Source organism: Pleurodeles waltl, chromosome 8 (assembly GCF_031143425.1).
Source record: "Pleurodeles waltl isolate 20211129_DDA chromosome 8, aPleWal1.hap1.20221129, whole genome shotgun sequence".
NCBI classification, from domain to species: domain Eukaryota; kingdom Metazoa; phylum Chordata; class Amphibia; order Caudata; family Salamandridae; genus Pleurodeles; species Pleurodeles waltl.
Genome location: NC_090447.1, coordinates 113,684,353 through 113,698,047, shown reverse-complemented (window position 1 = coordinate 113,698,047; position 13,695 = coordinate 113,684,353). Strand labels below are relative to the sequence as shown.

Sequence of the window (13,695 nt, the reverse complement as noted above, 5' to 3'; positions counted from 1 at the left end):
TTGATTCCACTATATATGTAGTTCACACATGATACAATAACTTCCTAGCCTCACACACACATCTTATGGACACAGTCTTCTGTGCTGAATATCTGACCTCCCATTTGTGTTGAACATATTTGACCATTGTACTTTTGACCATTTGCACTCCTATTACACACTACTTTCTAACGTGCACCAGGATGCCTTTTGGCTAGCAGTGCCCTTTATAAACCATCAATCAATGAATGAAACAATCAACAGCCAAAGGTACCAGAAAACCAGTGAAACAAGCTAGAGACTGGCATGCGTACTTGAAAAGGAAAGTTTTGACTGGCCCTGAGAGTAAGGATTTGCTGCTAGCAAGTACAGCATGGGTCTCCAACCATTTCTGTAACAGGAGCTACTTACGTGGAATGAAAATCACCCTGAGTTACTATCATTATTAGTGCAGTAATAATGGCCACACCAAACAAGATAACATTAGGAACCACCATAAATAACCACCATGATAAATGAGACTCCCAGCAGTTTTCACTGCAGTTCATTAGGCAGGGTAACCAGCAGTAATGTAAATGCTTTGTTGGTTTGAAATTCCTGTACTTCAGTAATACTTAACAGGCATAGCTGTAATGCCACTGGCACCAAAGTAATAATGTTAGTTATAAGACCATGGCACATGATTTATCATTAAAATATCAGCTTTACGTATATTTTGGAAATTAAGCCATTTTACTCAAAACATCAGTTTATGAGTTCTGAAAATGCACTAATTTTGCCTTAGGTATATACTCTCAATGTTGGTAGAAATATATTAACTCAACCAAGCAAAAGCTCCTTATTTAGCATAGTAAGCTGCACACACTAGTTACTTACTGGTAGCTCAAGAGCTACTTGCTGCAGAAACGAAAGGCTTCTGGCCTGTTCAGACAAATATGTCATGATAATGCACTTAATAGGCTAAATGTTTAGATTTTCACAAACACTTACGACGGCAGCAGAGAGGATTAGCTGTTGGCACGCCTCATCCTCTCAGAGACATCCTGTTTGCCTGGGACAGCAATAATGGCAGTAGGGATTTGTGTTGTAAAATTAATGGAACAATCAATCAATTAATTAAGGGACACATTTAATGTTGAAATGAAACAACAAGCCAAGTTTAGGAACATGTTCGATATTATCTACTGCCTAACGCTAAAGTAATGACAATTACCCCATATACAAATGGACAAGAACGCTAGAACCTTATAATATTCTCATCAAATATGATGCAGAATCCATAGCAAAAAAAAAAAAAATCAATCAGCTTACAGTCTTGTCTCCCTCCTGCTTCACTTACATGAAAACTGGGAAGTGACCCAATCAGCAAATAAGATTAAAGGGTAAAATTTATTGGAAAAGCCTTGTTCACCCTCTGGGATTTATGCAAATACTTGCTTTAGACATCACTGACCTCGCCAATGTGTCTCTTTTCAAGAAAAGTTCTAAAGTGCAGCGAATCAAGCAGTTGCAACAATCCTCCTGAAGAAGCATGAGGCCAACCATCTGTCCTACCATATACTGGCCAATCTCAAAATGCCATAAGCCAACTAAAAACCAAAGTATGTTACAAGACAACTGGAGGAGTACTGGGACTATCCCAACAGATTCCATTATCTCCAGTCAGATTCTGACCCAAGGCAGAAAACCCAGTAGCAAACACAAGAGAGGGTCTCACTAAAGTATTCTAGAAGAAAACAATGCAGCTCACTGAAGAATTTGATCATCTACACCATCGAACAGAATAAATTCAAAGTAGAAAGGTCAAAGGGCATGCCCTGGAACTCCACAACACCCTCAACTGCTAGGCACATTAACTACTCATATGCAGGCAGCAAAACATTTGAAGTTCAACATTTTCGCCGGCACATGTCTGAACCATTACTCATCTTAACCACCATCTGTGTATCATTTATAAATTGGGTGTAATCTCACATCTAGACTAGCACCTTCATTAGCCATTCGAAGTACGCAATAATTTCTAATCTCTGTAGAGAATTAACCAATCTGTCTACAACCTCGAAGACAATCAGGCCAAGTGAACTAACTCCCTTGGACTTAAATAGGAGATCATTTGGTAAATCGGTCAGGTGCTAATCAGAAGCTTCATAGTGTTCGCCTCCAAGTCCTTACAGTCAAGCCTACTATTTTTAGTAAAATAATCAATTAAAACGGCCATTCTCATTGTGTTTGCTCTTATCCTTTAGTTCTGCCTAATAATTGCAGATGTTTTAAATAACTGAGTAGGCGCACTACAATGGGCCTCTGTATTTTTAACATCTGCCCTATGTTCCATCACTGTATCCAACAGTGGTCATGTATGTTTTGGTTTATCAGTTTATTGCATGTGCCTTAAGGGGAAAATGCATATAAAAATATCACACCAGTCACGGGGCCAAATAAAACTTCAAAAACTTTTTGACATAGAGAAAGGGGTAAAATAGGAGTTGAGAGGAGTACAAGAATTAACCAAATTAAAATATTGACCAAACACTTTTGATCTGATGAGCCTGGATGCCTGCACCAACAGGAGTGTCTGAATTGGTTCTTCATGGACAACTAGCTCCGCTTATGATGACTATCTAGTCGATAACATTGTAATATCCAGCAGCATGACTCAGTGAGTTGAACACTTGTCCCTGACACATGTAGTCATCATAAGGTCACAAATTGTAATCCAGCAAAGCAGATTGGGGTTTCCTTCTTAATGAAGTTATTAAATAAACAACAGTTAAATGTTACTCACAATACTTAGAAACGGCAAATGTGTGATATTAAACACCCTATAAAAATATATTTTTATAACTGAAAAAGATAACATCAGTGCCTTTCTGATACCTTAGAACAATACAATAGCATCGCTCTCTGCTATCTCAATAGTGTTTATTTACAGAACATCCTGCATAACACTGGGCTGCTTGTTTAGCAAACTCGCCCAGCTCACCTGCAAAGAGGCGCTAGTTAGCTTTGCGTAAACAAATCTTAAAGCTGTTTCAGAGTCTGGGGAGGGAACTTCCAAACAAATCACCACACACGTGATATCTGTTTAATCAGATGCACTGGTGTGTGAACCCCCAGTTCTTATTTTCCATAACACTAACCTGTACCATGGCTATACCTACCTGTTATGGTATCATATGAGGAGGTATCAATTACCTCAGGATCCCATGACATGAAATTAAATAATATCTACAGCTTCATCCTCTGATGTCACAGAGCTCCTTGACAGCATGATGAAACTTAATACACTGAGGAACATGTCATCGTACTATCAGAAATGACCCTTAGTCTGCAAAAAGAAGAGAAATAGCTCAAACTTCTGTAATATAAAAACTACATATCTTTGTCCTAAACATAAAGTTACAGGACAGACATCTTAGAATTGCATATAAGACAGGTGGGGGTGGGTGGGGTGGAGAAGAGATTACTTTTAAGGAACAGTGATAGACTACCTAAATGACCACAAACCTTCTAACCTCCCCATTGTAAAAGTGATAACCACACTATCTAAAAGTTAATTAGATCCGACCAAGGGTTACTTACTTCATCACAGAGGGACATAACGCTCGCTAAACCAAGATCCACGGGTTACAGATTCCCCTCACGAACAAGGTAAGCCATTCAGACCTATAGAAAAATAAACTGGCAAGCACGTATTGGGCAACCCCTGACGACACGCTTAAAGTACTTCTTACCAAATCAATATTTTTACAGTTATGAATTTCAGAATAACAAAACAGCTGGCTTATTGTGTACCATATGGACTAAAATACATGAACAAGTTGTATAAGGAAAGACTAGTACTGTCACAGTATTATCCTGCAGCGCTGAAGTGACCTAATATCAGGACCCTGCTCCAGCAATAATGTCCCAAAACGGACAACTAAGGTTGAAGGTGATTACCCGACCCAAGTGATTAATGATATCAATACTCACTCTATAAACAGGTAAACCAAAACCACTTCATGGTCTCCCGCTTGAAACGGTGGCTTCGCTTTACTACGAGCCCCCTAAAAAGTTTTAACTTTACGAAAAGGCAACACGACTAGCACTGAGGACTGAAACACAGGGACCCTTTCCCAACATAAGGTCGAACTTCCAAACAGTGTCAAACATCATCAGCACAGCCCAACCGTGCCTCATGGGTAAGTCTCCCCTTCCGTTACCTGCTGGGAGGGCAGCTCGAAGTGCAGAGCCCGCGTCGAGGAGCCGGGGAGAGCCCCGACCGGGGCGGAGGAGGTGCCTGACAGTTCCTCTCTGCCGCCGGCTCCGCCAGGGAGCACCCCGGAGCTTAGCATCCTGAGCACGAGCCTCGCATCCCGAGGGCCTCAGCACTCGACAGCGGGGCCACGGGGCGAGCGACAGAACTGAGGGGGCCCTCAGCTGCTGCGGCCGCCGCCGTTAGCGCACCAGCACCCAACGCAGCAGGCGCCCGGCTCCCATTGGCAGCAGGGAGCCGACAAAATCCGGGGGCGTGGCCTGTCAAAGAAGAACCACAGAGCGAAATTGAAGCTAAAGGAGGACGAGTCTGCGGCTGTCCAGGTAAGTAATAAGTACAAATGCAACGAAGGGGCAATCTTTATATGCAAAATCAGCAGGATGAGTATAGCCTTAGAAGTTCTAAAATACTCGAGCAGTTTTTTTTTTATTAGGTAGTGAAAACTCCAGTTCAAGAGAGAATAAAAATACTGATATAGGTGGGATATTCATTCGAGAACCGTATCATTTCTCCTAAACTGAAGTTGGAGATTCAGTTTTTATTATGCTCTTTCCGTTTAAAATAGCGTGGTCGGTTATTAATGCCAAGGCAGCTTTTAAGATGGCCGCGTCGATTGCAAAGCTGTCTCTGAGGAGGCTTTAAGCTGTGTCCTTCTTTTGTATCTACCATACAGTGAGACTTGCACTGTCTACCTGGAGCCTTACGTTAGGCGAAATCGGGGGCGTGGAAAAGAAACTCGTCTCTGCGTACTGCTGACCAATCAGCTTTAAGTATTAGCTCAAAGGGCCACGCCCTTGGGCTTTGGTGACAGTAAACAAGCGTCTTTGGGGCGGGGACAGGATGACGATGTGAAGTTTCTGATTGGACAGTACGAGCGTGACGCACGAAGTGAGACCTGTCGGAAGCACTACCCTTATGTCATTTAATTTAAAACCATCATGTGATGACTCCTTGAAGCCGGTCACGTGAATTTAGTTAGGCAGCATCAAAGGAGGCTAGGTAGTGTGTCCAGATTTGTGCAGGGGGTAAAAAGATAACTGACGGATGACTGATAATCGGGCTGGATATGTCTCTGTTTTCTGCGTGTTTTTGTAAAGTAAAGAAATGCCCCTTTATATAATGTCTCTGGCTGATCTGCTCGCTGCCTTTGGCCCTCCCCGGCCACCCCCAGGCCAACTCTCACCTGCAGTTATGAGGAAGCAGTAGTCTGTCCCAAGCTCACACATAGGGATGCACACAGTTACATTAATTCGTGATGATAAGCACGCCTTAATATAACCAGTGCTTTAAATGGGCAGGTACTGTCCGGTACTGAGCACGGGCTCTTCTCGAATTTGAAAGCGAGTGTACCAGCACTTCTCAGAAGCAAGCAGGTACTTTGAATAGTGAGTACCTGCACTTCTTTATTTCAATTTAAAGCACTGAATATAACCATTTGCAACATTATTGAAACCACCCCTGATGGGTTTGCTTGAAGAGCCTTCAGTTTTATTCAGTGGGCAGTGATGTCCCTGCAGACAGAAATCGATTGGCAGTGTGTCTATCCAAAATCGTTCAGCCCGCGGGGTAACTGGTGTTCTTAATGAGTAGTGGGAACCAAAAGCAGCCCTGGCAAAAATGCTCAAATAAACCACAGTCCCTAAATTGAACTGCACCGTTCATTCATTCTCTCTCCCTCTCTGTCTCTCCTCTCCCTCAGATTACTTTCAATCCCTGCCTCTCTTTCCTCCCTCAAAGCCTCCAGTGCCTGTTGCAATTAACCTCAGGGAGCTGGAGAAAGTGAAAGAGGTACCAGGAGTGGCCCTAGGTTTTCAAAACCAGCTCAAAATCACACAAGAAGAAATGGCCAGTGGAATAAAAGCCTGTCCAGCCCTGGGGAGTACAGCCAAGTTTGGCACCTACGGAGCCAGAGAGAGACAGCGAGAAGAAAAAACTCAGCCAGTTGTCCCACCTAGCCTGCCACTGTGTCCAAGTCCACAACCACAAGTTGAATAATAGCAGTAAGATAACTGAGGTGGTTAATGCACCCGCTGCAGGGATCTGGTCACAGTTTTGACTCATCGTTAAGTCGCATAGGGGGTTAAAGTGGTTGCTGCAAAGCACAACTCTTTTGTTACCTGAAGTTTATATGTTACTGTCCTAATATAGAGCAGTGAGCTGTATAGCTTATAGTTTTTTCTCAATCTTTTGTGAATTCTGAGGTTGTAAAAAAGGGTTACTTTAGTCTGTGTGCCTTGGCACCCTGGTGCACCATCAAAACTAGCCAGGGGCACCGGACACCAAGAACGCAGTTTGGGAATCACTGTTTAGTGACATGTATTTGGCTATAAATTGGGTCTTTTTGAAGCACAGAGTTCCAGTCTCACTCCCTCAGCTCTCTCGGGCTAGTCTGTGACGGGAATATCAAGCCAGTAAGCTGATGCAGATGAAAGAAAACATTTCAGTCAGTAGTGTGCAGTTAAAGTGTCAGAGCCAAGTTGTTTGTGATGTTTATGGCATACCTGTCCGAGTTATTACCGAAGAAAATTAATGAACTCACAAATACCAGTTGCATTCTAAGTTGCAAAAACATACACAGGATATCTGAAGTGTTCAATCTACGTAAGAGGGAGGCATGTCAGCTGCAGTATTCAGTGCAGGTTAATGTACAAGTTCATTCAGAATGCAGAAGAAGTGAATATTTCAATTCTAATTTCACTAAAAACAAATGAAGATATCCATAAGCAACTGTCATAGATCTGAAGTAGAAGACCAAAAGCAAATGGCCTTGGTTAGAAGCACACGTTCAAATCAAAGGTCAGGACCTAAAGGGTAAAAACATAGGCCAAAGGTCAGAGCAGATGCACACTGTTGGAAATGGCCCTTTTTGCAGGGTTATCCCCAAAATTTTTGCCTTCTTCCTCCTATTTTTTCAGGTCTGTTTTTGCTGGTTTATTGTCTCTGCGCACTTTACCACTGCTAATCAGTGCTAAAGTGCAACTGCTCCCTATAGAAATTGTACTGTTGATTGATTTATCCATGATTGGCATATTTGATTTACTGCTAAGTCCCTAGTAAAGTGCACTAGAGGTGCCCAGGGCCTGTAAATCAAATGCTACTAGAGGGCCTGCAGCACTGGTTGTGCCACCCACAGAAGTAGCTTTGTAATCATGTCTCAGACCTGCCACTGCAGTGTCTGTATGTGCAGTTTTGACTGTAGCTTCGACTTGGCAAGTGTACCCACTTGCCAGGCCTAAACCTTCCCCTTTCTTACATGGAAGGCAACCTAAGGTAGGCCCTAGGTAGCCCCAAGGGCAGGGTGTTGTGTACGGTTAAGGTAGGACATATAGTAATGTGTTTTATATGTCCTGACAGTGAAATATTGCTAAATTCGTTTTTCACTGTTGCAAGGCCTGTCCCTCTCATAGGTTAACATGGGGGCTACCTTTAAATCTGATTAAAGTGTAGATTCCCTTTGGGAGCGGATGGGCATGTGGAGTTTGAGGTCTCTGAGCTCACAATTTAAAAATACATCTTTTAGTAAAGTTGATTTTAAGATTGTGCGTTTGAAAATGCCACTTTTAGAAAGTAGGCATTTTCTTGCTTAATCCATTCTGTGACTCTGCCTGTTTGTGGATTCCCTGTCTGGGTCAGTTTGACAGTTGGGCAGTTCACACCTCTCCTCTAGACAGTGACACAAAGGGGGCTGGGGTGTAGCCGGCACATCTTGATTAGCCATCTGCGCTGGAGGGGAGGGGAGGAGTGGTTACTCACACCTGAAAGGACTGTGCCTGCCCTCACACAATGCTGTCTCCGACCCCCTGGTGAGTGTCTGGGGCCTGGCCTGGACAAGGAAGGATCTTGCAAACACTTGAGACTTTGCTTTGAAGTTTGCAAACTTCAAAGGCAGAACTGGGTATAAGAAGCAGAGCCAAAACCCCAGACTTTTAGAATCTTTCGGGAATCAAGAGGAACCTCTGCCCAGGAGAAGAGCTAAAGGAGGAGTACTGTCCCTTTGCTGTGTTAATTTGCTGGACTTGTCTGCAGTTGCTGCTTCTGCCTGAAAAGAGTGCAAGGGGTGAACTTTGCTGTGTGTCCTGCTTGAGAAAATTCTCCAAGGGCTTGGAGTAGAGCTTGCCTCCTGTTGCAAGTCTCAGGGGCACCAAAGACTTCAGTTTCCTCGACCTGCAGCACTGGGAACTGTGTGTTTTGTGCTGTCCAAGAGGAGAAACCACTGCGACGCCGCTGGCCTGCACCGTGACCAGCCGACGCCGCACGGAGTCGCATTGCCCCACTTCGCACCGCGACCCTGGTCTCACCGACGCCGTCATCGGATGACTTCACTGAGCCGCTGCTCGCACTGCGACCTGTGGGCCCCGCACTCCGGCATCACCTGCTCACACCGCAGCCTGGTCATCCATGACGACGTCGCTCCTGCTGACACCGGCACCGCTGCCTGCACCGTGGCCTGTGGACACCGCTCGCGAGGAGCACAAAGAACAGTCCCGTCCCGCAGCCCCGATCCACCGACGCCAGAACCATTGGCTCCAGTGTCGTCACCAGGCATCCTTGCCTGCACCGTGGCCTGTGGACACTGATCGTGAGGGTCACGAAGCACTGTCCCTTCCCGCAACGCTGGCTTGGGCCTACAGACGACAGCGCTTCTGCAACGACGATGCCGCTGCCTGCACCGTGACCTGTGGACACCGCACATTGTACCGCCCTGCTTCACACCGCAGCCCTGGTCTCACCGACGCCGCTAGACACCGTCACGAGCCGTTGCCAACACCGTGACATTTGGGCACCGCACGTCGCATTGTCCCGCTTCGCACCGCAGCCCGGCCAGTGCACCTGATTTCATCAGCCCAGAGTTTGATCCCTGAGGTGCGTGACTTCAAGGGCCCGACGATTCCTGCACCGACTCCGGAACCGACGCCAGCGACGCCGCTCTCCGGAGCTCACCGCAAGGATCACGATGCCCTGCGAATCCAAGGTACTGTTTATGGGTCTTCCCGACACCGCAGCTGCCCCCGACGCCGAGGCCAGCCTGAACTTTTGGTTTTGTTGTTCACGACGCCGTGATAGCCCCAGGTGGAGTTATCGACTTCAAGGAACTGTATTGTTAAGTACATCTTGCAGCATTCTTATTTTTATTACTGTATGTTGGATTTTTTATCGTATTTGGTCTTGTTTTATATAGATAAATATTGGCTATTTTTCTAAAACTGGTGTGGTGTCCTTTTGTAGTGTTTTCACTTATTACTGTGTGTTATGTGCAAATGCTTTACACATTGCTTCTGAGATAAGCCTGACTGCTCGTGCCAAACTACCAAGGGGGTGAGCAGGGGTTATCTGAGCGGGTATCTCCCTTATCCTGACTAGAGTGAGGGTCCCTAAGTGGACAGGGTGCAAACCGACTGCCAACTAGAGACCCCATTTCTAACACACACAAAGTAAACTAATGTCATAGATGATCCAGAACGTGGGAGATTCAAACCAAAAAATCAAAGTCCAATAATGTGCCCAAATCGAGGTGACTGGAAAATCATTGGTAAATGCAGAGAGTGTAGTGGGAGAAACCTGGGAGGGATGCGGCTGGGAGCCCAGGAAGGAGCTGGCACAGCACTGATGTCATTGTTATTTCAGAGCTGAGAGAGGCGCAGGCAGCAGGCTGCTATCACCTCAGACCCCCAAAAGATGCTGAGAGTGCATTATTGGGAACTGGGAGCGGCTGAGAGTGCATTATTGGGAACTGGGAGCGGCTTGCGGTGCATTAATGGGAGCCCTGAGCTCTCCTGGCAGGTACCCGGCTCTACTCACACACCCTCAGTTCAGGGGCAAAGTCCACCGAGACATAAAGTGGCATCGCTTCCTGCTGCAGCAATACCAAGTGTCCCAATACACTGAGGCACCAGGCACCAAGACATGCCAACAGGAGGCACTGGCAGGAGAGATGGGGGCCTAGTGGCACCCAGACTGGAGGATGGAAGACACAAAGATAGGATGCTGGGGGTGGCAGGGGAATGAGGCAGTCAGAAATGTGGGGGTGAAACAGCCAACGGAGCTCAAGGACTCAAACACCAGGGGAAGGAGAGAGTATCCAATGGATTTATAGACAAGGCGTGTCAGTAATGACATGAGGAGTGAGTGTCCACACATGAGGCTTGAAGACTGAGACAGGAGGCATGAGGGCACAGACAGGAGGCATGAGAGCAGAGATATGAGGCATGAAGGCACAGACAGGAGGCATGAGAGCAGTGGCAGGAGGACTGAGGGACAGGATACAAGAACACACAGACAGGAGGCATGAGGACACAAGAGTCATGAAGACACAGACAGGAGTCAGGAACACACAGACAGGGTAAGAACACACAGGGCATGAGGGCACAGACGAGATGCAGGAACACACAGACAGGAGGCATAAGGACACAGTCAGGAGGCAGGAACACACAGATCAGAGGCAAGAACACACAGGAATGAGATAGCTTGCATAAGAATGCAAAGTCTGGAGTTAGGAAGGAGCAGACAGGAGAAGTACACAAAACACACTCGTAAAGAGGACAGAGCTAAAAGGGATCAAGCCAGACGAGGATTTACCTGGTACCATCAGATTGGAGGCAATAATGTGCAAAAACGAAAAAACTATACGGCAGACCTTCTCCATTAATGCACCCAGGATCTGAAACAACATACCTGTATATATCAGGGCCTCACAAACCCTGCTCAGGAATGAGCTAAAGACACACCTCTTCAAAGAGCACTACATCACAATGCAATTATAGTTCACTTCTTCGAGACCCTCGTATCCCTCCAATCAGTTGTTGACACTGCATGTGGCTCTGCAGTGGAACGGATAGGATTACATCTACACATCGATTTCATCCCAGTTATTTTCAGGGAGAAAAATAGAAGTACTCCGGAGGCCGGGCTTACGTCCGCCTACCTGCCAAAAAAAGTAACATAATGGGGAGCTGTGGCCAACGGCCAATAGGTCAAGGGAGCCGTAGGTTGAAAGAGTTTGGGAACCACTGCTTTAGGTAGTAGTAAAAACTTTTTTGTATATACAGCTCTGAATACTGCATTACGTTTAAATCTGGATGTAGAGAAAATAGTCTTATTAAATAATGCCTATTGTAGTAAATCCGCCTTTTCTATCTTGTCACCCTGGATTTTTTGCCTTTTGCTGGACTCATTATTTTTGGAAGCTTTAGAACTATGTGCACTTTACCCCTGCCAACCTCTATTAAAGTGCCTGCGCTCCCCTGTTAAATGGTACACTCCCAATTGGCATATTTAATTTGCCTATAATTCCATAGTATATGGTACAAAGTGCACCCACGGCCTGGAAGTTAAATGCCACTAGTGGACTGCAGCACCTATTGTACCATCGACTACAGTGCCAGTGCAAATATGGCTTCAGATCTACTATTGAAGCCAACTGTAGCAATTTGACCTGTCAAAACAAACCCTTTTGTCAGGTCACAACCTTCCTTTCAATATTACTAACTCAGCACCATGTGGGCCTTTGAGCCACAACACAGGGTGCATGGTACTTAAAAGCAGGATATATAGACATTTAATTTTAACATGTCCCTTATGGTGACTAGCACCCAAAAGCTATTTTCATTGTGGCAGCCCTTGTTGTTCTATGTAGAATACCAGAGTATAAATTAAAATACTAATACTGTATTTCTGGAAAGGACCCAGATAGAAAAATAAATAAACATCTATTTTTAATAGTTATTAGTAATCCAATTTCAATGGTAAAGTCAGATTTTAATAAATGATAAGGAAATGAAACCTTTGGAAAGTTACCACGTAACATAACAGTATACAGGGAGTGCAGAATTATTAGGCAAATGAGTATTTTGACCACATCATCCTCTTTATGCATGTTGTCTTACTCCAAGCTGTATAGGCTCGAAAGCCTACTACCAATTAAGCATATTAGGTGATGTGCATCTCTGTAATGAGAAGGGGTGTGGTCTAATGACATCAACACCCTATATCAGGTGTGCATAATTATTAGGCAACTTCCTTTCCTTTGGCAAAATGGGTCAAAAGAAGGACTTGACAGGCTCAGAAAAGTCAAAAATAGTGAGATATCTTGCAGAGGGATGCAGCACTCTTAAAATTGCAAAGCTTCTGAAGCGTGATCATCGAACAATCAAGCGTTTCATTCAAAATAGTCAACAGGGTCGCAAGAAGCGTGTGGAAAAACCAAGGCGCAAAATAACTGCCCATGAACTGAGAAAAGTCAAGCGTGCAGCTGCCACGATGCCACTTGCCACCAGTTTGGCCATATTTCAGAGCTGCAACATCACTGGAGTGCCCAAAAGCACAAGGTGTGCAATACTCAGAGACATGGCCAAGGTAAGAAAGGCTGAAAGACGACCACCACTGAACAAGACACACAAGCTGAAACGTCAAGACTGGGCCAAGAAATATCTCAAGACTGATTTTTCTAAGGTTTTATGGACTGATGAAATGAGAGTGAGTCTTGATGGGCCAGATGGATGGGCCCGTGGCTGGATTGGTAAAGGGCAGAGAGCTCCAGTCCGACTCAGACGCCAGCAAGGTGGAGGTGGAGTACTGGTTTGGGCTGGTATCATCAAAGATGAGCTTGTGGGGCCTTTTCGGGTTGAGGATGGAGTCAAGCTCAACTCCCAGTCCTACTGCCAGTTCCTGGAAGACACCTTCTTCAAGCAGTGGTACAGGAAGAAGTCTGCATCCTTCAAGAAAAACATGATTTTCATGCAGGACAATGCTCCATCACACGCGTCCAAGTACTCCACAGCGTGGCTGGCAAGAAAGGGTATAAAAGAAGGAAATCTAATGACATGGCCTCCTTGTTCACCTGATCTGAACCCCATTGAGAACCTGTGGTCCATCATCAAATGTGAGATTTACAAGGAGGGAAAACAGTACACCTCTCTGAACAGTGTCTGGGAGGCTGTGGTTGCTGCTGCACGCAATGTTGATGGTGAACAGATCAAAACACTGACAGAATCCATGGATGGCAGGCTTTTGAGTGTCCTTGCAAAGAAAGGTGGCTATATTGGTCACTGATTTGTTTTTGTTTTGTTTTTGAATGTCAGAAATGTATATTTGTGAATGTTGAGATGTTATATTGGTTTCACTGGTAATGATAAATAATTGAAATGGGTATATATTTTTTTTTGTTAAGTTGCCTAATAATTATGCACAGTGATAGTCACCTGCACACACAGATATCCCCCTAACATAGCTAAAACTAAAAACAAACTAAAAACTACTTCCAAAAATATTCAGTTTTGATATTAATGAGTTTTTTGGGTTCATTGAGAACATGGTTGTTGTTCAATAATAAAATTAATCCTCAAAAATACAACTTGCCTAATAATTCTGCAATCCCTGTAGATGGTGGTACACCACCGCACACCTTCAACAATCAACTAAGTAACCAAAATTAAGTGCAATGGCCGGTAGTATAAGGCCAA

The 13,695-nt window shown here is 44.8% G+C and overlaps 1 protein-coding gene across 1 annotated transcript in view; it reads right to left on the bottom strand.

Moving 5' to 3' along the window:
- UVRAG (UV radiation resistance associated) overlaps positions 1-4,465 on the bottom strand; it is a 312,834-nt gene extending 308,369 nt beyond the window's left edge. Inside the window, exon 1 of the mRNA XM_069203880.1 lies at positions 4,185-4,465. Coding sequence (XP_069059981.1) covers positions 4,185-4,316 — 132 coding nt within the window. The 5' untranslated portion in view covers positions 4,317-4,465. The remainder of the gene's footprint in view (positions 1-4,184) is intronic.
- Between the last annotated feature and the right edge of the window lie 9,230 nt (positions 4,466-13,695).